The 27,121-nt window shown below is 35.2% G+C and overlaps 1 protein-coding gene across 1 annotated transcript in view; it reads left to right on the forward strand.

Annotated features, from left to right (window-relative positions):
• Positions 1-27,121, forward strand: part of ADGRV1 (adhesion G protein-coupled receptor V1) — a 542,990-nt gene that overhangs the window by 35,108 nt on the left and 480,761 nt on the right. The window contains exons 10-19 of the mRNA XM_065873671.1: positions 2,704-2,880; positions 5,045-5,268; positions 9,930-10,056; positions 10,979-11,164; positions 11,947-12,127; positions 12,863-13,026; positions 14,332-14,455; positions 15,475-15,741; positions 25,732-25,858; positions 26,508-26,725. Coding sequence (XP_065729743.1) covers positions 2,704-2,880; positions 5,045-5,268; positions 9,930-10,056; positions 10,979-11,164; positions 11,947-12,127; positions 12,863-13,026; positions 14,332-14,455; positions 15,475-15,741; positions 25,732-25,858; positions 26,508-26,725 — 1,795 coding nt within the window. The remainder of the gene's footprint in view (positions 1-2,703; positions 2,881-5,044; positions 5,269-9,929; positions 10,057-10,978; positions 11,165-11,946; positions 12,128-12,862; positions 13,027-14,331; positions 14,456-15,474; positions 15,742-25,731; positions 25,859-26,507; positions 26,726-27,121) is intronic.

Genomic DNA, 27,121 nt, shown 5'->3' on the forward strand with positions numbered 1-27,121 from the left:
TATTATTCTAGCTATTTTATTTCAGCATTCTATATGAATATGACAGAATTTATTTTAGACAACATTTGAAAAGAAAGGAAAAGCTTGAAGAAGCATGTAATATCTGAATTTTGGTGATCCCGGGTTAGAAATCTGTTTGCACCACTAATTCCAGACTCAGTTTTTTATCTATCTCTGTATTCAGTTGAAAAACAAAGGTCTTACAGTGCAGACAGTCAATTTAACACTTTAGGACAAAAGGTCATTATTAGTCACTGACACAATTCCTTAAAGTTCAAAACAGCTGTAGGTTCTGGAAGGCTAGTTGGAATTAGAAGGTTGTGTAGTTTGTATAGTACGTAATGGATGAGCAATTCAAGAATAGGAGGCATCAGACTCTGCATGGAAAGCTGAATGAGGCTGAAGAAAGGAGAATCTGAGACATGAGCTCCTCATTCTTCAGTAAGCCTCTCAGCTAAAATACGTTAGTCTGAGATACCGTTTTTGGCAGGCATGGGGTTACTAATGTGCTGTCTCGGTTGCAAACTGTCTGGAAGCAAAGAACGACTCTTTATGAATGGAGTAGTTTGATTTAGCAGATGCTTAAGGAACCCAGACAAAAAGGCTTAGAGACTAGGAAATAAGCCATGGGAAATTAGCATTTTTCTTTTGATCAGTTCATTCCGTAGCCTTCTATATCTTCTTTATCTGTATTTTCCAAAAATACTATATTTAGAATTAATTCTGTAACTGTTTTGATAAATGTAAGTAGAATATGAATTTTCTTCCTTTCTTTTTGAAAAGTTTTGAAGTAAAAATAAGTCATTATTTTCTTGATATATTCAACAGTATTATCAGTTTAACTCTTTGTGAATGTATGAGAATGAGAGTGTTCATTCACAAACATGTGCTAACTCACACAAGACCAGTGTATTTTAAAAAGTCTTCACCTCCATCCAATGCACACTTTATATTTATATGCCATTCAAATATATATTTTTAGTTTCTTGTGCTATTTTTAAAGATAACTACATATATATGGGTATGTATATTCTTTTTCTCTAGAAGGAATGACAGTTATACTTACGTGGTTTTAACTATGTATCTTTATGTTTCATTTATTTTATAAAGTAAATGCAGTATCCTAAAGAACCGCATGTTATATTTTACTTGACTTAGTCCACATACCAGTATTTAGCAAGATTGGTCAGTCTGATTTCTTTTTTTTTCTTTTACCCGAGTGAATATTTACCAGTCATGGAATTTTTGATATTCTCCTCCTGTATATTATTTTCAAAGCAAAGTGTGTTACATTTAAAAAGGCATTTACTTTTACCCTTAAAATGTGTATTGTTCATCACAAAATGTGAGCGTATGTGCAGGATCAGTACAGTCCTTGTCCACAGGTGTCCACAATATCAACTTAAATCACCAGTCTCTACAGGTGGTTACTTAGTATCATTGTTTCCACATTACAAAACCTAACAGAGGGCTCTGAAGAGTGGGCAATCCATAAGGCCCTGTTAAGTTCACAGTTGCTTTTTAACTTAAAATCTCTGTGCTTTTTGCAGTCCTGTAATGATTGTCTATGCCCACACTCATGTGCACACTGTGAGGATTGATAAGTTGGATTTTGAAAAGTTAGAATATTAAGATGTTGAAAGTTTTGATATATCAGGATTCTTATAGAGCTCATTTTGTCTTGTAGGGATAAATCAACAAGTCTATTGTGTAGCTGCTGTACTTAATGTCATGTTGCAGGAAAATACTGAGAAAGACACAGACACACAAGAGGTGTATAGTCCTGTTGGGAAGTAAAAGTCTAGAACACACAAAATGCTGATAAGCAAGCAATATGTGAAGTTTAACGTTAATTTCCACGTTTAGTGAGTGTAGCAGTAGAAGTTCAGGAAGAGGTAGAAGAAAGAGAGCTGGAGAATCCAAGGAAATCTTCATGGGAGAGAGGGATATTTAACTAGTCTTTAAGAGCGAGTACATTTTGACTTGTGAGATGTGGAAGGAGGCCCTTCTACATGAGGAGAAACTGTGAAAGTTACTCTGAAGGTCATGTTCATTAATCACAGGGACATTATATGTTATACATGTGTCACATTTCTTTAAACATAAAGACATATTAAGTCACATTTGGAGTTCTGAATGGTCTTCTGATCGTGAATTTTCTCTGGCAGAGAAGGGGAGTGGGTGATTTGATTGGAGGTGTGGGTCAGTGGAAGAGAGGAGGGAAATGTGGGCAACTCGCCAATATTTGGCTTTACATCAAGGTAGTTGGGTATAGGCACCAAGGAGGAAAAGCGGATGGTGGTATTGGTGAAAATAGTGGTTAGAGGACATGGAGCAGAGATAGTGACTTCTCTTTGGCACATTCTGTCTGTAAGGTGTCTCTGATGTTTATGTCATATTCAGTGGCAGTTGGTTATAAAGATTTGGAATTTGAAGGAGAGATCCAGAGGTTATTATGGAGAGGGTATGGAATTATAAGATAAAGGTCTTAGGAAGAACCCTGGGGAATAATAATTGAGGATCAGAAAGAGCTCAAGAAGCCAGTGTGGGAGGTTGAATCAGATGGTGAATGAAGAAGGAAGTTGCCAAGTTATTGGTGGCCTTACCCATGCTTATTTTGTTTTCCCATGCAATTAAGACTTTAACATTTTTCTTAAAAATGTCTTTTCTTTCCACTTTTATGGCTTTTTTTGTTTATTATAGTTGGAAGATCTGGAGTTGGTGAATATAGTTCCCCCAATCCCACCCATAAGTCCTAGATTTGGAAAAATCCGAAATATTTCTTTAGTGGTTACTCCAGACATTGCAAATGGAGAAATTGGCTTTATTAGCAATCTTCCAATCATTTTGCATGAACCAGAAGATGTTGCTGCTGAAGTGGTAAGTAGGCTTTTTCTTATTGATGGGGCCTAATGAATTTGAGATAATGTAAAGACACTGTTTTTTTGAGGGGGAGATCGAGTTAGTTTATAGAGTTAACAGATCTTGAAAAGCTTCACCATTTACAGCAAGCCTTCAATATGTAATTTGACATAAATAACTGATGAATGTGTGATTTTCATCATCTTTTGCCATATTCGATAGAATAAAATTAGAATTAATTGCTCACAGCAAAAGTAGGATATTTTGATGACGCTGCGTTCAGCTAGTGGTATGACATTTGGTAGAGTAATAGCCAAACACAATTTTTTTTTATTGGCCAAGTCATATGTACCATAGGAATCCTTGACCTTTTCTATTTCTGAGCACTCCTCATGCTTGCCTTGGGCAGGATTCAGGTGACATCCTATACTTGGTGGTGGAGGTGATGGTGGTAAAGTAGTGGATGCCAAATCTTCGGAATTATATATATATATAATTTTATTTACATATATATGTAAATTTCTGGATACACACACACGGACACACACAAACATGCTCACATATACAGCACTTCTCCCTGCCTACCCCGACCCTGGTTGAATTTTCCTGCCATCTATATAGGGACCACTCTGGTTTTTGACCTTACCATTCCCTGAGCCACAGTCTGTCCCTAAAACCCTCTCCAAGTCTCTTACACTTAGATTTGGTTTAAACTGGGTTGCAGTTGAGATCAGGAATGTGGAGAGTTGTTTTTATTATCAAACCCTCATGTCAAAATATGGTGACCACAACTTCCTTTGTTTGTATATTTGATTCTGTGAAGTGGCAGAGAAGCTCTATTTTTCAAGATGGTTTTGACTTTTTATATTTTCATAATATTTTTATATTTTTCTTCTAAAAACTAAAAAGTATTCAGTTTTTTCTGAAAGAATGGGTTGTTTCTATTCATTTATCTTACAAAGCTGTACATTTACCATTTCATATTTTTCCCTAGAGGGAAATTAGCTTCTAGGGAAAGTTTTGGGCTCTGTGAAACCTGCATTCTTCCCATCCTGGGAAACAGCAGAAAGAGTGAGAATTTCCCTTTGTTCTCTTTGTCCCCATCTACAGCCTGGCCACGCCCACCCTCTTGGGGTGATTTAAGAGCCCAGTCCTTTCTTACTTTTTTTTGTGTTTTCTAAGAATCTTACTTTGCTTGCTAGTCTACAGACTTGACTGTTGCTAGCCAAATTAGAAGAATGGTTAGTGAGGAAATATCTTCCATGTTTTTCAAGATGGCCTATGTTCAAGGGCAAAGAGCAGAGGATACCTTTTTTAGGCACTTAAAAAGAATAGCATTATATACTGTTAAATATTTGTTTACATTCTTTGTTTGAAGAAAAACTTCATTATGATCTTCAGTGATCCTTTTCTTATACATACTTAAAGTGTGCTGCACTTAAATAAAACTACCAAATACAATTTGTTTCAGAATTATTATAATAGTTTCCATTTATTTAGCTCATGCTATGGAGAGACACTTTAATCTTCACCAGGAACTTGCAAAATAGAGAACCACTAGCTTCATTTCACATGTGGAAATTGAGGTCAGAGAGGTTAAGTAACTTGCCCAGGATAACCCAGAGCCATGATTTGAACATCTGATTTTGTTTCTGCTGCATTTGTTGTGTTGGTTAGAAACATTTCTTATTTGTATTATTATTTTCTTATTTTGCCCCCTGTCACGTTAGGATGCATTTGACATAACTGTGTACTTCCCAGATTTAGTCACAAAAGCTTATTTTTCAGTTTGTATTGTGATATTAAATTAATTCTTTTTTTCAGAGAACTTCTCATGGAAATTTATTCTTTAGCCATTGTTCTGTGTTTTTCATGGTTCTTTGGCTTTTAAAATGAAGTCTTTTTGTTAAGACAAATCCCAGGTTAGGCGGGTTTTTGGGTGGGGGAAATTTAATAGAGAAGTTTGATTAGCAAAAACTAATATAAAATAGTCAAATCTGAAATTATCATCATACTTAAAGAAAGCTTGTTCAATTGTGCTTTTAATATCATTTTAATTGTTCACTTCTCTATGCACAATACCTAAACATATTCATATAACAAGTGTATGCACTAACTGAAAAGCTTATGTAATTTGTGAGCATGTATTTCAGAAGAACTTGTTCTGTTTTCTTTTTATAAGGTATGCATTCCCTTACATCGGGATGGAACTGATGGCCAGGCTACTGTCTATTGGAGTTTGAAGCCCTCTGGCTTTAATTCAAAAGCAGTGACCCTGGATGATATAGGACCCTTTAATGGCTCTGTTGTGTTTTTATCTGGGCAAAGTGACACAACAATCAACATTACTGTCAAAGCTGATGACATACCAGAAATGAATGAGACGGTAACACTTTCTCTAGACAGGTAATAACCCATTTAGGTAATGTTTAGTGACATATTTATATGTTCACGTTCTCTGAAATAATTTTGTTTCTTGTTTTAATTCTTTTCTCCACATAAAGTAAAAAGAAAAAACTAACTAGATAACGTCATGCTGACCACCTTCTGACTTTTCTGATGTTTGTTGATGGCTTTTGGTTAGACTGTTATAACATAGTGAACTCTCACCCTGCTATTTATCATGAAGAAACATTACATAGAGAATTTATGGAAGGTATTAGATACATCTTAGGCATAGCTAATATGTTGCTATTTTCAAAAAATAGGCAGCAGCAAACCCAAAATGTTAGGTTAGCCAAACATCTCTGCCGGCTTCATTTTCATCAGGGAAGAGGATTAGAGCTTTTTTGAGTGAGTAAAAAGAAAGTGTTAATCTTCATATAATGAAATTCTCTTTTTTACATGAAATTTAACATTAAATAATACTAATTTTCCAGAGAATAAAAAATAATACAAATTTAAGGGGTATTTTTAAGTAATAATAAGGATTTAGTTAATATTTCTCAGTAAGTAATTTATATCAAGAAAATATCACAATCTCTCAAAGAGAAATTTTTTTCAGCGAGTCAGAAAATTCCAAAAATAAAAAACTACTGTGCTTAATTGATGTTAATTAAAAAAATTGAAACCAAGCTTATCTACTACAGGTCTCTATATTAAAGTTGATACATATTAGAGAAGGTTAATATGTGACTTGAGGGCTTTGCAAAATTTTTATTTTAGAAACAATAAAATTCGTAGATGAATTAATACCTGTTATTCTATACTGTTTTAATCAGGACTGAAGTAGTAATAATTATTTTATGTAACCCCAGGTCCTCTCCAAATTTTACTCTCAGTCTCTTGTAGGTTTTTCTATGTTGGTGTATTGTGTAAACACATTTTATAAACCTTATGAGTAGTTGTTTTTATTTTTATGTGGAAGAAAAATTCAGAATATAGGGAACAAATCTGTTGAATGTCTGCTGTTCATTTTGTGTGCTTTCAGTACCACATTGTGTTTTCTTCCTTTTTCTTAACATAAAAATTAAAACAAAACAAAATAGGCAAACAGACCAAAAAAAGCAAAAACCAAATACAACACACACACACACAAACACACATGCACAGTCTAAATGACTTATGGTTTTAATATATATTTTCCATTAAATCTTAAGGAAAGATATTTCATAGATGAAAAAATTGGTGAAATGTTAACCTGAAATTATTAGTTTTTCACTTGTGTGCTTTTTTCCTTAAGTTAGATTTGAGTACTTATTAAATCAGTGGACAGTCTTAAAAACAAACTAAAGAAAAATGAACAGCAATTATAAACCAAAGAGGTAGCAATCTATAGAAACTTTGTTAGCTAAGCTGCAAGTTTCTGCTCTGAACTAAATGTCTAAAGAATGATTTAAATTATACCTCTGCAAGTTCATAAGTGACTATTCTTCATATTGTTTCAAAATAGTCATTTTCAACCTTATCATGTAAATCTTTGAAATTAACTAAATATAATTCTAAAGTATTTTCTCTTTCTCTCTTTGGGTTAAGGCAGTACACAAGAAAGTATAAACCATGGGGCAGAGAATTTCAGAAATTAATGGTTCCTCTCTTTTCAAGCAGAAGAAATTAGTTCCAATTTATACTAAAATGTTTTAATGCAGTTAGTAACTAGTGCATACTTGTATTATCTCAGTTGTGCATGAACAAATTACAATTCAGTGTTCGAAGACATTTAATTAAATAAATGTGACAATCTCATATTTTATCAAAATCTCCATCTCAATTTTGCAAATTTTTAACAAAACTAAAATGAAAGAATGAATGAATGCTACTGTGATTACAGTGTTACAATAAAATATTGCAACAAAAAATAATTAACACTTTATTGTGATACCATTTACGATTTTCTTTTAATGTCAAATTCAAATGAAAATTCTCTATATTTCAATTAAATAGAGATAAAAGTTACCCTGGTACTGAGTGATTTATGATGCTTCTAATACCATACTAATTAAAAATATTTTGTTGTTTAGTTCTCACCAAATCAGAAACAATATTATTATGCCAATTTATTTCAGAAAAAATTGTAATATATGTAGTATACAACTCCTTATTTATAGTGTTACTTGACTTGAAAAATGAAGCACTAGGACTCTACATTCTGACATGTTTCTCAAGGCTGTTTAAAAATACAGCACATTGGGAATTTGGCAAAGTGTTTAGATTTCCTGATATGAAGTTATATTTAAGTAAGATTTGTCATAATTAAAAGATACAGCGATATCTTTTGGCTTCTTGAGTTTATTCCTGTGCAAATGATGAAAGATATGTTTTTCTCTGCTGATAGAGTTTTTATATTTTCAAAGAATAACTGGCGTTAGATCTGAGGATGTGGGATTTAATTTTTTTGAAACCTAATTAAAGCTACTAAGTAATTAAAATGCGGGCTGAATGAAATTTGCTCAGCTGCTGTGGTTTTGTGAGCGTGCACAGTGCTTGGCAGCCTCCAGCGCCTTGGAGCAGGCTTGGAAAGGAATGTCTTCAATGAGTCTGCCTTGGAGCAGGCCTGGAAAGGAATGTCTTCAATGGGTCTTGACGTGCTGGCTGGTCATGGGGTCATCTTCCCTAAGTGGGAACTGCCGAACCTTTTGCTAGCATTTGTGAATAGCAAAGAACCCAGTGTGCAGAATTCCCTTAAAGTGAATATGACTAGTTTGTGCGGGGGGAGGGAAAAAAGAGAGCTTTCTTTAGCTTTATTTTTACCCTGCCATTCACATTTCTAACAGTATTGGTGAGATTTTGGCAAACAGTGTCTCTGTCTCCCCCCCCCACGCCCCCGCTTCTTTCTGTGTTGACAGGGTAGAAACCGAAAGGTTTGTTGTGTATTTTGGGTAAGTGCGCTAAAGAATGTCTTGTTTTTTGGTGATTCAACATTTTGCTTTGCAAGTCAGTGTTTTGGACAAGGCTGCTGTTCTGCATGACCACCAGTCTCGAGAAAGTTTGCTTGTCCACCTGCCTGTGCATGCTTTGTGTGTCCTTTTATCTTCTAAAGATAAGCTTATATGAAGTTTTAATTTTTTTTGTATTAAGAGTTTTAAATTATGAATGCATTTTTGAGAATTATGTAATTACATGTTTTGAAGAACTTAAAAATTTTAACTTTCCTTATAGTGTACATATAACCAAGAGAACAATTAGTGTCCTTTGCTTGTGAGATTCTTATTTAACATCTTTTATGAATCTTGTGGTTTAACAAAGAATTCAGAAGCAGGGCACTCATCTCTTCCATTGGTTTTTGAGTGCATCTAAGCAATTTCTTGCCTACATTCTCTCAGTTGTCGTATAAAGAACTTTTCAAAAATTTGCCTTTTTCCAAAAGGGTAGCACATTAAAAAAAATTCATTTGTTTAATGCTCAGAATGGATTTTTATATTTCACATTCTGATCATGTTTTTTTGTCTCTTAGCGTATGTAGACATAGGAAATTTTAATTAATTAAAATATCAATGTAAATGAAATATGGACAAATTTGCAATGAAAATCATATGACTGCATTAATAATCTAAAAAGGATAACTATCTTATTATTTGGATTATATCTTCTGTGGCCACTAGTATGCTAGGTATTGGCTGTCAGATTTCCAAAAGCTGGGGAAGGATGTTAATTCAGATTCTCTATTACACAGGAAGTGTGCTGTCCTTTTTATATATTAATTGTGACTGCATTGTAATTTTGAGGTCTGATCAGCGGTACTTTTTGATTCAATAGAAAGTGACATTTGGAAAGGTTTAGAACAGCTTGCAGGATTGAGAATTCTCAAAGAGTATGCTGGCTTTTAAACCTCAGAGCGTTACAGTCCTAGTCCCTTTGATCATTCTAATTATAGGCTGAACATAAAAACCAGAAATAAAAAACATCTTGGTTTAATATGTTCTTTTGAGATTTGTATAGGAATTGCTATAGCATGTCACGTATCTCAGATCTATTCTATTCCATTTTTTTTCATGTATGTCACGCATTTTCTTTTGTAATAAAACAAAAGAAAATGCGTGAGGTTAAAATCAAGGTGAATAGAATCATATTAAAGGTCACAAAATATTTCTAAAATCTAATCACTATTTTATTTTTGGTGTGTCTTGCTTTAGTCCAAGCAGTTAACCAACTTGTATTCAGTTAGTATAATCTTACATAATGAGTTTTTTTTTTAAAGAAATTCAAGTGTATGTAAAGTTAAAACAATTTTATTTAAATTATTTTTAAACTACATGTTACAAATTAACTTTTGCTAAAACTGGAAACAAATTTGTGAATTTGATACTACTTTATAAAATATATTTAAACCTTTGATTAATGTATTTTTAAGGTACATATGCAGTGTTTGGTTTCAGTCAAATATGAAAGAACCAATGAATTCAGAAATCGAAGTTCTCCCATAAATGTTATCAGTCAAACTGTTTTGATCTGAAGTGATTTTAATACACTTAAATTCAACTTAAATTTTACCTCCTAATAACCTTCATATTCATTATCTGAAGTGTTGTAAATATTTTAAATAAGACTTCAAAATTCAGAAGTAAGACTATAGGTAGTCTGTAAGACTTAGAAAGCCTGTAAAACATTTTCCCCTCTGACTTCCCCAGGGTCAACGTGGAAAACCAAGTGCTGAAATCTGGATATACAAGCCGTGACCTAATTATTTTGGAAAATGATGATCCTGGGGGAATTTTTGAATTTTCTCCTGCTTCCAGAGGACCCTATATTATACAAGTAAGTATGAAAGAAACTTCAATCTATTCTGTACTCACAGCTTCAAAAGAACAATCTCGAAAGATTTAAACTTTTGTGGACTTTTTTCCCTGTCCTATATATGGTACTTTACTGGCAAGAACACAGTTATCACTATTATTGTTATAATCATATAGATAGCATATAATGAGGGCCTTCTATATTCTCTTCCCTGTTCTAAGCACTTTGTAGTCACAACCCTTAATCTTCACAATGAGTTAAAGAGGTCTGTGCTCTATTTCACATTTTACAAACGTGAAACAGAGACACATTGGCATTTCTAGCTGAGCCTTAGACAGACTGCTTAAAGTTGTGATGCCACACCTATTCAGTCCAAAATTCAGCATGTGTGATTCTTTTGTTTTTTTTTAAATACAGTTTTGAAAGGTTACTTTCCATTTACAGTTAGTACAAAATATTGGCTGTATTCCCCATGCTGTACTATATATCCTTGAGCCTGTCTTACACCCAATAGTTTGTACCTCCTCTCCCCCACCTCTCTGTTGCCCCCCACCACTGGTAACCATTAGTTTGTTCCTGTATCTGAATCTGCTTATTTTTTTGTTATATTCACTAGTTTGTTGTACTTTTTAGATTCCACGTATAAGTGATAACATACAGTGTTTGTCTTTCTCTGTCTGACTTATTTCATTCAGCATAATGCTCTCCAAGTCATCCATGTTGCTTCAAATGGCAAAATTTCGTTCTTTTTAGTGGCTGAGTAGTATTCCATTGTGTGTGTGTGTGTGTGTGTGTGTGTGTGTGTGTGTGTGTGTGTATACCACATCTTTATCCATTCACCTGTTGATGAACACTTAGGTTGCTTTCATATCTTGGCAATTATAAATAATGCTGTGAACATTGGGGTGCATGTATCTTTTTGAATTTTGTGGATTTTTTTAAGGAAGGAGAATCTGTAGAGCTCCACATCATCCGTTCCAGGGGAGCTCTTGTTAAGCAGTTTCTACACTACCGAATAGAGCCAAGAGATAGCAATGAATTTTACGGGAACACAGGGGTACTGGAATTTAAACCTGGGGAAAGGGAGATCATAATCACCTTGCTATCAAGATTGGATGGGATACCAGAGGTATGGGATTTTATTTTTTCCGTGTGCTTTTGTGGAAAGTTGATAGTATCTTGTATATTATGAATATAAATATTTTGAACATTGGCAAGGAGATACAGGAAAGGAAGTGGGCAAGAAAGGATTGAGAAGTGCTTATGTTTGGAAAATAAAAAAAAACAAGCTTAAGAAACAAAGTAAGACTTATTCCAATTTGAATTGTCCATGTTTGTCGTACGTAAAGCAGTACCAAACAATCTGAAACGTTCAGTGTGTAATCAGTTTTCATCTCCTTTTAGATTTATATATGTTAAACCTTATTTTATGTAGTCTGTATTGACTGAACTTTCAGTGATACAGTTTTGAACTGAAGAAATTTTTCTGTAAAATTATTCTTCTAAAGGAAATAAGTTTTAGTTGTATATTAAGGGAATCAGATATTGTTCCATTATGTTTGCATACCATTGCATATGTAGCTTTTACATTAATTTTATTTTATTTACATTTATTTACATTTATTTTATTTATTTACTCATTATTTTAAATGACTAGATCATCAGTGATAAGGTTAAGTCTTCTTACAGTTTTAATATAGTATCATGGTTTATCTTTTCCCTTTTTGAATAATGTATACTTATATCTGATGTCTCTCTTAATTGATGGAAGGATGTTAAAAATTTAAAAATCAGCTTTGTTTTTTCAGTGAGTGGCATGTTTGTGAAAAGCTGATTCTTGAATATATATATTTTAATTTCCTCTGAAAATTTCAACTTTATATTTTTCCTAATTTAACATGTTCATTTTAGTTGGATGAACATTATTGGGTGGTCCTAAGCAGCCATGGTGAACGGAAAAGCAAGTTGGGAAGCGCTACAGTTGTCAACATAACGATTCTAAAAAATGATGATCCTCATGGGATTATAGAATTTGTTTCTGATGATCTAATTGTTACGATAAATGAAAGTAAAGGAGACGATACCTATAGTGGTAATTTATTCTACTTTTTATATTCTATTACTGTTTACTAAAGAAGAAATTAGTCATGTTTAGTTTATTTCTTTAGTAAATAGTTATTTTTAGTTGTCCAACTGCTGAGAAATTACATGTAGTACAGAAATTGGTTTTTTAAGAAGAAACCAATTTTAAGAAATTGGTTATTTAAGATTGCTAGTTTTATTTCTTACATAGTATTGTGATGATGACTTCGGTTATATTTTGATTTCAATTAACCGTATGTGGTAGAACTCAAACACTCAAAAGAATAAGTTGAGTCAAATAGGAAAAGCTTTAAGAGTTACTGCTAGGGAACTATTGCAGTGGCACAAAATGAGATGTATTGATAGGTTATTTTTAGAGCTGTGTCTGTCTGGGTAAGAAAATCACTTTTGAGTATGCAGCTTCCTCTAGCTGCCCTTAACAAATATCCTTATAGGACTTTGTGATAGGTGTACCTAATTAGTCACCATTCTGCTCCTTTTGCTGAATGACTTTTAAAATCAAAAACTGTGATAGAAAAGATCAAGTCCATTTATTTTATCAATCGTATACCTACAGAGGGAAGACTAGGTTAATTTATATATATACCTTGAGGCTGGGCTAAGGAAATAATTGGTTTTTATTAAAAAGAGGGCTTATTTTTACTTTTATTTGAACAATTTCTTCACTCATTTTAAAATTGTTTAATATATGCTCATATATGTTATACCCATTTGTATTTCACAGCTGTTTATGGTGTAATAAGAAATCGAGGCAACTTTGGTGATGTTAATGTATCATGGGTGGTTAGTCCAGACTTTACGCAAGATGTATTTCCTGTCCAAGGGACTATTTTCTTTGGAGATCAGGAATTTTCAAAAAATATCACCATTTACTCCCTTCCAGATGAGGTAAATGTTACACAGATAACTCTCTCTTTTTTGTTTAATAATTATTTTTTAAAATAATTAAACATCTGGTAATTTACTTTGTCATGCGAGTATGTGATAAAGCAGCAGTCCCCAGCCTTTTTGGCACCGGGGACCGGTTTTGTGGAAGACAATTTTTCCCCTGATGGGGGTGGGGGTAGGCAGGGGGTGGGGGATGGTTCAGATGGTAATGTGAGCGATGGGGAGCGGCCGATGAAGCTTCACTTGCTCCCCTGCCACTCACCTCCTGCTGTGAGGCCCAGTTCCTAACAGGCTGCCGAGGCCCAGGGGTTGGGGACCCCTGTAAAGAACCCATGTGTGATAATGTCTGACTATAAGCCAAAATAGAAATATTTTTGTTTTCCCTGAAGGCATTTTTAATTCTTAGAACTGATAGTTGCTGGTGACACTGCGTAGGTGCCAAATATCAGGGATTCATACTTGTGAGAGAGGTTAAGCACTTGGTTTGTACTTAGGCCCTTTGAGGATGAGGGCACCATCTACCAAGTATCCTATGGTGCACTCTCAGAATCAGGACATTGGACCAGATGGATGGTGGATTCAGGGTAATGCAGAGAAAGAAGTTAGTAACAATGGGGTGGACCTTTCTGAGGGACACTGCTTCGAATAGGTATGGAAACCTGTCTCCTTTCCTTCACACTTGTGCCTCGAGAGACAAAGTTCCAACACTGTTCCATTTTAGGGTCTGGAGAAGACCGGCTTACATGGATGAGAAAGAGAAACAGTGTCCATCTGGGGAGCCATACAAGCTCAGAGATGTGGGGAGTCTCATCTTGTTAGGACAGGGGAATGAGGTCTTTGTGATGTACTTCGGTGAAACTTAAGGAAGGTTTGTAAGGGGCCTTTGAGAGCTAGCTGAGCTTTTGTTACGATTATGAATTCTGTTCTGAGTGTGTCAAAAAGTTATTTTTCTGTTCCATTGTTTTTCCTTAAAAACAATATATATCCTATTTTCTTATAGAAATAACTTAAGCTATATAGTATTTCTGTTTTTAACTTACGTAAGGCAAAATATCTCTATTTCCATTAAATTTTATAGTGAGTCAAAATAAAGTGACTGTTTGGATGAATGTACATTAAAATTTTGAGGGGTTCTGAGGCCTACGTGAATAATGTAGAGTGGTTCTGCCTCAGAAGTAGAAACAAACATTAGTACCGTTATTAATAAAGCTCTTTTTCAAAAAAGATAAAAATAATTTAGGAATATGTAGTGGAATTATTTATACAAATCACCTGACTAAAAGCATGTGTAACATTTTCCAAAAGATTCCAGAGGAAATGGAGGAATTTACCATTATCCTACTTAATGCCACTGGAGGAGCTAAAATAGGAAATAAAACTACTGCAACTCTGAGGATTAGAAGAAATGATGACCCCATTTATTTTGCAGGTGGTATTGCTTTCTTATTTGAGTGAGTTCACATCTTTCTTGAACAGTATAAAAATACTTTTTTTCAATAATTGTTTTAAGTGAACATTTTCAGTAAAGCACAATTGTTGTTTAAATAGGATTTCATAATTTGTTTGGATGATCATTATTCAAACTCTTTGACATTTTAACAAATACTTTTAAGGATCTTCTGAAGGAAAAAGCAAATAAAATAACTACTATTTTATTAGCTTTGTTCTCCTCCCACTTTTAAATTCCAAGGTATTTTCTTTCCATTGTGCAAAAATGAACACTCTTCCACATAACCTCTTCCAGTACACAGTGTAGCCAGTTCAGGGTCTGCGTATTGTACTTAATGAATGGTTACTTACTATAATTACTGTTATTTAAGGGACATATAAGTTGACGTATAAATTAAGGTCTCCCCATTTTTGCCACTTGAATGCTTTCTTTAGAACTGTCTTTTCCACCTGAGATATCTTTTAGTTTTATTTGGTATCTAATCTATTGGTATCTAATTCTTTCTTAAGTCATTTTTGCAAGATGTTCAATTTATAACTGTAGGACTCTTAAACCTCTTGAGTATTATTGATTTATATTTTAACCTTCAGTTAACATGTACTTAATGAGTTAGTCCTGTGTTCAGTCTTCTACTAACCCTGTAGAAGAAGTGGCAAAAATAAAACCTAAGATATCTGGGCCTATTCTCAAGGAACTTATGGTCTAAATTTGAAAATAAAGTGTATGAAACAGTAGTCAGAGAATTCCAGACAGTATGTAATTTACTGACAAATTGGGTATTGAAGACAATGGATTCCATAGGAGTCAAGGCAAGAGGAAGGCCATTGACTAGAAGTAATCAGAGGAGACCTCATGTAGGCGTTGGGATCAGAGCTGAGTCTTTAAGTAAAGACACAGTGGAGTTCATTTCTTGTGGGGAGCAGGGAGAAACATGTGATCTGAAAATATGGAGGTGGAATCAGAAAAGCTCACACGTTTCTTCTTTATGAATATTTCAGAACCTCGTGTAGTGAGGGTTCGGGAAGGTGAGACTGCTGACTTTATAGTTCTCAGAAATGGATCTGTTGATGTTGCCTGCACCGTCCAATATGCTACCATGGATGGGAATGCTACCGCCAGAGAGGGGGACTTTGTTCCCATTGAAAAAGGAGAAATGCTTGTTTTTGCGGTTGGAAGTAGAGAGCAGAACATATCTGTATTCATTAATGAAGATGATATCCCAGAAACAGATGAGTCCTTTTATATAATCCTCTTTAATTCAACAGGTAAATAAATTACATTTATGGCATATCTGTTGTTTCAGTGCTTTTATGAGATGACATTAAGCATTTAACTGTCACCTGGGATCGTTCAAGAGCAAAATTGTTTATTTCATTGCTTTCTTGAGGGAAGGGCTGAGGAATATATGTGTTGAGACTTCGTGTACCTGGTATACACTACGTCATTATTCTTAATCTTTTTTCACAATATAGCACACATAGAAAATTATGTTATTATTATATGAGGAATAGAAATCTTTTAGCTAAAGCTACCCTAAGTCTTTTCTAGTTATCCAAGGGCTTAGGGCATCTGTAGTCTCTTCCCTCCTAGCAGGGTGCTGGGCATAGTGGTTGGGAAGCTGCATTCTGTGGGTGACTTGAGCCCAATTGGCTCTACAGCCACAATGCATGACAATTTGCAGGAGGGGAAATTCCTTCTTCTCCATGCTATAAATGAAGCAGGATGTTTTGTCCCCATTATATGGGTCCTGAGAATGTTTTGACCCCATCTTTAGTAAATTAGAGGGATTATAGCTTCTTTTGGTATTTATTTTATTCTTTTAAGAGTACATAGAGTTATTTTTTCCCTTAATCTTCTAGATTAAGAAGACATGATACTCCATCACCCCTGAATACGCGAGTGTGTTTTTTCCTATATACTAGGACATTTTCCTACATAACCACAATATAGCCATTGAAATCAGGTTAACATTAATACAATTATTGCCTCAGACCCCATTCAGATTTCTCCAGTTTTCCCAACAATGTCCTTTCTAGCAAAAATGATCCTTTCCTAAATCATGCATTGCATTTAATTGCTGTCTCTTAATCTCTTCAGTCTGGAATAGACTCTTTCCTTGACTTGCATGACCTTTGTAATATAGAAGATTACAGGGCAGTTGTTTTGTTGAATGTCCTTCATTTTGGTTTGTTTGATGTTCCTCATGATTAGATTCAGGCTTTGCATCCTTGGCAGGAATTTCATAGTTGTAATTCTGTGTTCCCATTATATCTCTTCTGTTGGCACATGATTTTGTTTTGTCCCTTTACTGCCATGTTTACTTTGACCACAGTTTAGGTGGTGAAGCCAGGCTTCTCTACTGTACTTTTTGTGCCTTTGTAATTAATAAATATTTTGTGGGGGAGATAGTTTATGTAAATATCCTGTTACTCATCAAACTTCCAATTTTTTCATTGATATATTTATCAGTATGGACTCATGATTTCTGTTTAATGCAGTAGGTTATATTTCACTATGATTTCTTTTTTAACATCTTTATTAGAGTATAATTGCTTTACAGTGTGTTAGTTTCCGCTTTATAACAAAGGGAATCAGCTATACATATACATGTATTCCCATATCTCCTCCCTCTTGCGTCTCCCACCCACGCTCCCTATCCCACCCATCTAGGTGGTCACATAGCACCGAGCTGACCTCCCTGTGCTATGTGGCTGCTTCCCATTAGCTATCTATTTCACATTTGGTAGTGTATATATGTCCATGCCACTCTCTCACTTAGTCCCAGCTTACCCTTCCCCCTCCCCGTGTCCTCAAGTCCATTCTCTACATCTTTATTCCTGTCTGCCCCTAGGTTCTTCAGAACCTTTTTTTTTTTTTTTTTTATCATCTTTATCCATACATCTGTCAATGGGCACTTAGGTTGCTTCCATGTCCTGGCTATTGTAAATAGAGGTGCAATGAACATTGTGGTACATGACTCTTTTTGAAGTATGGTTTTCTCAGGGTATATGCCCAGTAGTGGGATTGCTGGGTCGTATGATAGTTCTATTTTTAGTTTTTCAAGGAAGCACCATACTGTTCTCCATAGTGGCTGTATCAGTTTACATTCCCACCAACAGTGCAAGAGGGTTCCCTTTTCTCCACACCCTCTCCAGCATTTATTGTTGTAGATTTTTTGATGATGGCCATTCTGACTGGTATGAGGTGATACATCATTGTAGTGTTGATTTGCATTTCTGTAATGATCAGTGATGTTGAGCATCCTGTCATGGTTCTTTGGCAATCTGTATATCTTCTTTGGAGAAATGTCTGTTTAGGTCTTCTACCCATTTTTGGATTGGGTTGTTTGTTTTTTTGATATTGAGCTGCATGAGCTGCTTGTATGTTTTGGAGATTAATCCTTTTTCAGTTGCTTCATTTGCAAATATTTTCTCCCATTCTGAGGGTTGTATTTTTGTCTTGTTTATGTTTTCCTTTGCCGTGTAAAAACTTTTAAGTTTCATTAGGTCTCATTTGTTTATTTTTGTTTTTATTTCCATTTCTCTAGGAGGTGGGTCAGAAAGGATCTTGCTGTGGTTTATGTCAGAGTGTTCTGCCTATGTTTTCCTCTAAGAGTTTTCTAGTGTCTGGCTTTACACTTAGATCTTTCATCCATTTTGAGTTTATTTTTGTGTATGATGTTAGGGAGTGTTCTAATTTCATTCTTTTACATGTAGCTGTCCATTTTTCCCTGCACCACTTATTGAAGAGGCTGTCTTTTCTCCATTGTATATTCTTGCCCCCTTTATCAAAAATAAGGTGACCATAGGTGTGTGGGTTTATCTCTGGGCTTTCTATCCTGTTCCACTGATCTATATTTCGGTTTTTGTGCCCGTACCATACTGTCTTGATTTCTGTAGCTTTGTAGTATAGTCTGAAGTCCAGGAGCCTGATTCCTCCAGCTCCATTTTTCTTTCTCAAGATTGCTTTGGCTATTCGGGGTCTTTTGTGTTTCCATACAAATTGTGAAATTTTTTGTTCTAGTTCTGTGAAAAATGCCCTTGGTAGTTTGATAGGGATTACATTGAATCTGTAGATTGCTTTGGTAGTATATTCATTTTCACAATGTTGCTTCTTCCAATCCAAGAACATGGTATATCTCTCGATCTGTTTGTACCATCTTTAATTTCTTTTATCAGTGTCTTATAGTTTTCTGCATACAGGTCTTTTGTCTCCTTAGGTAGGTTTATTGCTAGGTATTTTATTCTTTTTGTTGCAGTAGTAAATGGGAGTGTTTCCTTAATTCCTCTTTCAGACTTTTCATCATCATTAGTGTATAGGAATGCAAGAGATTTCTGTGTATTAATTTTGTATCCTGCTACTTTACCAAATTCATTGATTAGCTCTACTAGTTTTCTGGTAGCATCTTTAGGATTCTCTATGTATATTATCATGTCGTCTGCAAACAGTGACAGCTTTACTTCTTCTTTTCCGATGTGGATTCCTTTTATTTCTTTTTCTTCTCTGATTACTGTGGTTAAAACTTCCTAAACTATGTTGAATAATAGTGGTGAGAGTGGGCAACCTTGTCTTGTTCCTGATCTTAGAGGAAATGGTTTCAGTTTTTCACCATTGAGAATGATGTTTCCTGTGGGTTTGTCATATATGGTCTTTATTATGTTGAGGTAAGTTCCCTCTATGCCTACTTTCTGGAGGGTTTTTATCATAAATTGGTGTTGAATTTTGTCAAAAGCTTTTTCTGCATCCATTGAGATTATCATATGGTTTTTCTCCTTCAGTTGGTTAATATGGTGTATCACATTGATTGATTTGCGTATATTGAAGAATCCTTGCACTCCTGGGTTAAACCCCACTTGATCATGGTGTATGATCCTTTTAATGTGCTGTTGGATTCTGTTTGCTAGTATTTTGTTGAGGATTTTTGCATCTGTGTTCATCAGTGATATTGACCTGTAGTTTTCGTTCTTTGTGATATCTTTGTCTGATTTTGGTATCAGGGTGATGGTGGCCTCATAGAATGAGTTAGGGAGTGTTCCTCCCTCTGCTATATTTTGTAAGAGTTTGAGAAGGATAGGTGTTAGCTCTTCTCTAAATGTTTGATAGAATTTGCCTGTGAAACCATCAGGTCCTAAGCTTTCCTTTGCTGGAAGATTTTTAATCACAGTTTCAATTTCAGTGCTTGTGATTGGTCTCTTTATATTTTCTATTTCTTCCTGGTTCAGTTTCGGAAGATTGTGCTTTTCTAAGAATTTGTCCAGTTCTTCCAGGTTGTCCATTTTATTGGCATAGAGTTGCTTGTAATATTGTCTCATGATTCTTTGTATTTCTGCAGTGTCAGTTGTTACTTCTCCTTTTTCATTTCTAATACTATTGATTTGAGTCTTTTCCCTTTTTTTCTTGATGAGTCTGGCTAATGGTTTATTAATTTTGTTTATCTTCTCATAGAATCAGCTTTTCATTTTATTGATCTTTGCTATCATTTCCTTCATTTCTTTTTCATTTATTTCTGATCTGATCTTTATGATTTCTTTCCTTCTGCTAACTTTAGGGTTATTTTTTGTTCTTCTTTCTCTAATTGCTTTAGGTGTAAGGTTAGGTTGTTTTTTTGAGGTGTTTCTTGAGGTATGATTGTATTGGTATAAACTTCCCTCTTATAACTGCTTTTGCTGCATCCCATAGGTTTTGGGTCATCATGTTATAATTGTCATTTGTTTCTAGGTATTTTTTTGATTTCTTCAGTGATCTCTTGGTTATTTAATACTGTATTGTTTAGCCTCCATGTGTTTGTATTTTTTACAGATTTTTTCCTATAATTGATATCTAGTCTCATAGTGTTGTGGTTGGAAAAGATACTTGATACAATTTCAATTTTCTTAAATTTAGCAAGGCTTGATTTGTGACCCAATGTATAATCTATCCTGGAGTTTGTTCCATGAGCACTTGAGAAGAAAGTGTATTCTGTTGTTTTTGGATGGAATGTCCTATAAATATAAATTAAGTCCATCTTGTTTAATGTATCATGTAAAGCTTGTGTTTCCTTATGTATTTTCAATTTGGATGATGTGTCCATTGGTGAAGGTGGGGTGTTGAAGTCCCCTACTATGATTGTGTTACTGTCAATTTCCCCTTTTACAGCTGTTAGCATTTGCCTTATGTATTGAAGTACTCCAGTGTTGGGTTCATAAATATTTACAACTGTTATATCTTCTTCTTGGACTGATCCCTTGATCATTATGTAGTGTCCTTTTTTGTCTCTTTTTGTAATAATCTTTAAGTCTGTTTTGTCTGATATGAGAATTGCTACTCAGCTTCCTTTTGATTTCCATTTGCATGGAATATCTTTTTCCATCCCCTCACTTTCAGTCTAGGTCTGAAGTCGGTCTCTTGTAGACAGCATATATACGGGTCTTGTTTTTGTACCCATTCAGCCAGTCTATGTCTTTTGGTTGGAGCATTTAATCCATTTACATTTAAGGTAGTTATCGATATGTATGTTCCTGTTTCCATTTTCTTAATTATTTTTGGTTTGTTATTGTAGGTGTTTTCCTTCTCTTGTGTTTCCTGCCTAGAGAAGTTCCTTTAGCATTTGTTGTAAAGCTGGTTTGGCGGTGCTGAATTCTCTTAGCTTTTGCTTGTTTGTCTGTAAAAGTTTTAATTTCTCCTTTGAATCTGAATGAGATCCTTGCTGGGAAGAGTAATCTTGGTTATAGATTTTTCCCTTTGATCACTTTAAATATGTCCTGACACTCCCTTCTGGCTTGCAGAGTTTCTGCTGAAAGATCAGCTGTTAACCTTATGGGGATTTCCTTGTATGTTATTTGTTGTTTTTCCCTTGCTGCTTTTAATATTTTTTCTTTGTATTTGATTTTTGATAGTTTGATTAGTATGTGTCTTAGTGTGTTTCTCCTTGGATTTATCCGTATGGGACTCTCTGCGCTTCCTGGAGTTATTTCCTTTCCCATATTAGGGAAGTTTTCAACTATAATGTCTTCAAATATTTTCTCAGTCCCTTTCTTTTTCTCTTCTTCTTCTGAGACCCCTATAATTCGAATGTTTGTGTATTTAATGTTGTCCCAGAGGCTCTGAGACTGTCCTCAGTTCTTTTCATTCTTTTTTCTTTATTCTGCTCTGCAGTAGTTATTTCCACTATTTTATCTTCCAGGTCACTTATCCGTTCTTCTGCCTCAGTTATTCTGCTATTGATCCCATCTAGAGTATTTTTAATTTCATTTATTGTGTTGTTCATCATTGTGTGTTTCATCTTTAGTTCTTCTAAGTCCTTGTTAAATGTTTCTTGCATTTTCTCTATTCTATTTACAAGATTTTGGATCATCTTTACTATCATTATTCTGAATACTTTTTCAGGTAGACTGCCTATTTCCTCTTCATTTGTTAGGTCTGGTGGGTTTTTATCTTGCTGCTTCATCTGCTGTGTGTTTCTCTGTCTTCTCATTTTGCTTAACTTACTGTGTTTGGGGTCTCCTTTTCGCATGCTGCAGGTTTGTAGTTCCCGTTGTTTGTGGTGTCTGCCCCCAGTGACTAAGGTTGGTTCTGTAGGTTGTGTAGGCTTCCTGGTGGAAGGGACTGGTGCCTGTTTTCTGGTAGATGAGGCTGGATCTTGTCTTTCTGGTGGGCAGGACTGCGTCTGGTGGTGTGTTTTGGGGTGTTTGTGACCTTATTATTATTTTAGGCAACCTCTCTGCTAATGGGTGGGGTTGTGTTCCTCTCTTGTTAGTTGTTTGGCATAGGGTGTCCAGCACTGTAGCTTGCTGTTCGTAGAGTGGAGCTGGGTCTTAGCGTTGAGATGGAGCTCTTTGGGAGAGCTTTTGCCGCTTGATATTAGGTGGAGCCCGGAGGTCTCTGGTGGACCAGTATCCTCAATTTGGCTCTCCCACCTCAGAGGCCCAGGTCTGACACCCAGCCAGAGCACCAAGACCCTGTCAGCCACATGTCTCAGAAGAAAAGGGAGAAAAAAAAGGAAGAAAGAACAAATAAATAAAAAGAAATAAAGTTATTAAAATAAAAAATAAAAATAATAAATAAAAAAGTTATTAAAAATAAAAAAATTTTAAAAGTAATTTAAGAAAGAAAAAAGAAAGAAAGAAGAGAGCAGCCAAACCAAATCCACGAGTGATAAAAAGCGCTAAGAACTATACTAAGAAAAAAAAATGACAGATGGAACCCTAGGACAAATGGTAAAAGCAAAGCTACACAGACAAAATCACACAAAGAAGCATACACATACACACTCACAAAAAGAGAAAAAGGAAAAAAAAAAGTACATATCTTTTGTGAAGTCTGAGGTCTTCTGCCAGCGTTCAGTAGGTGTTCTGTAGGAGTTGTTCCATATGTAGATGTATTTCTGACGTTTTTGTGGGGAAGAAGGTGATGTCCACATGATACTCCTCCGCCATCTTGAAGGTGTCTCAGGAAATTTATTGCAGATGACCTCATCGTCTGAGGGGCCCACACGCCGCCAGGGTGACTACCTTTGCCTGCCGTCCAGTACCTTTCATGGTGACTGTGGCCGCCACCTCCGAGCAACTGACACTAACAACTAACTACTCGCCCTATTTCGCTATCATTATTTACTTTGATGGTCACATTGTCCCAGATTTGGCCAGTGGTAACCTGTGCAAGATGACTTCTTTGTCTTTGTGACCTGTCGCTATTATTCTGTGAGCATTTTCTTACTTCCTGGAACAGCAAGCTATTCCAGACTCATCTTATACTTTTCCTGTCAAAACCCTGAAATCAGTCATTTTTTCAAGAAGCCCTGACTCCTCTTAGTGAGGAATGTTATTTATTTATTTTATTATTTTTATTTTTTGGCTGTGTTGGGTCTTTGTTGCTGCGTGGAGGTTTTCTCTAGTTGCGGTGAGCAGGGGATACTCTTTGTTGCGGTGCACGGGCTTCTCATTGCGGTGGCTTCTCTTGTTGCAGTGCATGGGCTCTAGGCGTGCAGGCCTTAGTAGTTGTGGCTCACGGGCTCTAGAGGAAAGGCTCAGTAGTTGTGGTGCACAGGCTCAGTAGTTGTGGCTCACAGGCTCTAGAGTAGTTGCGGTGCACGGGCTTAGTTGTTCCGCGGCATGTGGGATCTTCCCAGACCAGGGCTTGAACCCGTGTACCCTGCATTGTTAGGTGGATTTTCAACCACTGCACCACCAGGGAAAGCTCAAGAATGTTCTGTAGAAACCAGGACCTCTGCACTAGGTATGCTAATTATTATTGAGTTTATGGTCCTCCTAGGTCCTCTTACAGAGATAGGGAATATATGTATGTGTGTATGAATTTATGTATATACACATGCCCATTAACATCTGTAGTTCTGTACCCAGCTGTATACATTGAAGACCATTAGTTCACCTAGGGTCTCCATTTCTATCCAATATCACAAGTTTTATTCTCGTTTTCATATTTATCCCTTCCTCCACCGGTAATGAGCAATCCAACTCCGATTATCTTTAATATCAATATATTTACTTATTTGATTAATTCACCTTGTGTGTAACCACTTTCCCATTGCTTCGTTTACCTTCTTCCCACAATGAGTTTGCTTTTCTTACTGCAGTAGTGTTCTAGCTTCCTGCTCTAGGCCAACCCCCTACCCTCATGTGGATGCCCTCCCACTCCACTCAGACTCCAACATCGAACCCCAAGCTTTTCTCTGTTGGAGATGCCTTCCTTACCCTGCGTGAGCTCTAAGCTTGTGTTGGGTCACTGTGGTGTCGTATCCCTAACTCACAGCGTGCCTGCGTACGTTGTGCTCTACCTCTTAGACTGAAATATTAAGAAAGAAGAAGAGGAAAAGAAAGAGATCACTTAATTTTTGTTTGTGCTGTGTTTATCATTCTCCCTATTCCTTTGTCTCTTTCTCTTTGTGTCTTTCTTCCTATTTCCCTTCCTCTCCATTATTTTCAATACCACCTATGACATGTTGCATAACAAATGCACATTATAGCAGAACCCTGCCAAAATTAGGCGTTCTTGTTTTTATTTGTTTTTGTTAGATTTTATGATATATTTTAAGTTATTTTATTACTCCATAATGTCAGGATTTTCTATACAGTGATTTACGGTCTGTTTTTATGTTTTTTTCCTCTTTCCATTTGCTAATCATCAAGTAAGGTTGAGTACAATTGTATATTTATATAAATTATTTTTAATGTGCTGGTTTGCCACGTATTTCTTTTTCTCTAATTTTAGTTTTAGGTGTTGTCCTCATCTAATTTTCAAAGTTTTATTTGTATCAGTTCAGCGAACTTTGATAAATACCAATGACTGAGCATCTACCCTGCTAGGGGATGAAATTGATTAAGAAGCATTTGTACAAGGACTTAGCAGTAATATTGTGTGTGTGTGTGTGTGCGCGCACCTGAGTGTGTGTACGTGTCAGTGTGTGTGTGTATTAATATAAGGTGATAATCGCTATGCCAGATTGACAAAGTGTGAAGTGCTGTAGGAACACAGTAGAGGATGCACTTAACTTGGGAATTCAAGGAAGAATTCCCGGAAGAGTTGTTGCTTGAGCTGGGTCCTGAGGAGTGAAAAGAAGTGAATAAAGGTTGGGAAGACTTTTGCTCACAGAGGGAACAGCTCCAGTAAGAGGAAAAGCTATGGACCTCAGGGGAGTGATGAGAAGAGACCTAATTTATTGGCTGTAATGGTGCTAACATGCTGTGGAAACAATTGGAGTAGAAAGGAATCAGGTTCAACATCATAAAGATTGCTTTGTTCTATGTATGACCAGATCAGACTCTGCTGCCTAAAGGCGGAGATCTAAAGGGAAATAATTGGGTTGCCCAAAAGGTTCGTTCAGGTTTTTCCATAAGATGTTTTGGAAAAACCCGAATGAACTTTTTGGTCAATCCAATATTTAAGCCAGTGATTCTAATTAATATATCTTATGGGGTAATACTTTAATTTTTATGAAATGAAAGAATCTACCTCAAAATGTTGAAATTTGATAAAGCTATGTTTTTAATTTCTAATTAAACTATTGAGGTGATATTCCTATTGCAAAGAAAAATATGTATGTTTTTCAGTGAAGTAGTTCTTCAGTAATTAAACATTTCTTCAGAGACAGGTCACATTAAACTTATTTAGCCATCTCTTTCATTTATTTATGACCTTCAATGAGGAAATTCTTCCTGGAATTTGAACCTTATTTTAAACTGTTTCTTAGTTTAAAAATACAAATTTAACAATAAGTCAAGTACTTTTTTGTTATTTTGACTTTTCCATTTTTAATTTAGGTGATACAGTAGTATATCAATTTGGAATAGCTACAGTGATAATTGAAGCTAATGATGACCCAAATGGTATTTTTTCCTTGGAGCCCATAGACAAAGCAGTAGAAGAAGGAAAGACTAATTCATTTTGGTAAGCATATTTGGACAAGGCAAATTCAAAATTGGTTAAAATAAAATAAAATCTTTATGTATGCAAAAATTTGAAACATTGTTAATCTTTCAAAATTAAAAAAATGGTTAAGAATGGAATAACTTCAAAGTTGGTAGTCTGAATGAATTGTAAACTTTGTTCATGTTGTTTCCACTTGTTAAAAAAAACCCTGACGCTTTAGATGGAAAGCAGAAAATACTCTCCCCACTCTCCTTTACCCCACTTCTGTTCCTCGTCAAGACTGAGAGACTTCAATTATTCAAGGTCTTCTGGAATTCTTCTTTTAAATGATATGTGACTACCCTCACCCTAGGCTTTGCTTTTGAAGAACTTTTGCCAATTCTCATCTAAATATTTTTCGATTGGATTTATCTTAGACTTTATCTTTCAGTTTGGACTTCGAAGATTATGAATTTTAAGACTGCTTCTTTTTATTATTTAAAGTTCTACTTCATTCTTCCTTTTCCATGAGATTCTTCTTGGTTGCTCAGTAAGAACTGGCTGGCTGGTTTATATTAAAGCTGATAAATAGACAAAGTGTATTTCTGAGATAATACAGAAAGTTCTCAGTAGAGTTACTACTTATACATTTTTCATAAGAAATAATTTTCTTTAATTTGTTATACAGGATTTTGAGGCACCGAGGACACTTTGGCAATGTTTCTGTGGCTTGGCAGCTATTTCAGAATGATTCTGCTTTGCAACCTGGACAAGAGTTCTATGAAACTTCAGGCACTGTTAACTTTATGGATGGAGAAGGAGCCAAACCAATAATTCTCCATGCTTTTCCAGACGAAATTCCTGAATTCAATGAGTTTTATATTTTAAAGCTTGTGAACATTTCAGGTGCTGTGTTTTCTCATCTATTTTATTTTACCACCCAAATTTACTATTTTATGCTGGAATAATTAGAGCTGTATAGAAAATGCAGTTAAATGAAGTTTTATGGATGGAGACATATCCATCCTCAAACTTGTAAATAGATTTTTTTCCACACCAAATAGTATCTCAAACAAAACATTAATGGTAGTTAGGAAGTACAGATTCATGGTAGCTTAAAGTTGGTCTTCATACCATAATTTAAATAATCAATTTTCCCATCACTTTTGGTTTTAAGTGTGGGAATTAAACCTTTCTAGTTAGTATCCTCTTTTCAGGCTCAACTGGTTGTTAATGAAATACTGAACCAGAATACCCTTGAAAATGTGGTGAAGGCCATATGGTGACACTATTGTTCATTGA

This window comes from Phocoena phocoena, chromosome 3 (genome assembly GCF_963924675.1).
Source record: "Phocoena phocoena chromosome 3, mPhoPho1.1, whole genome shotgun sequence".
Classification (NCBI taxonomy): Eukaryota; Metazoa; Chordata; class Mammalia; order Artiodactyla; family Phocoenidae; genus Phocoena; species Phocoena phocoena.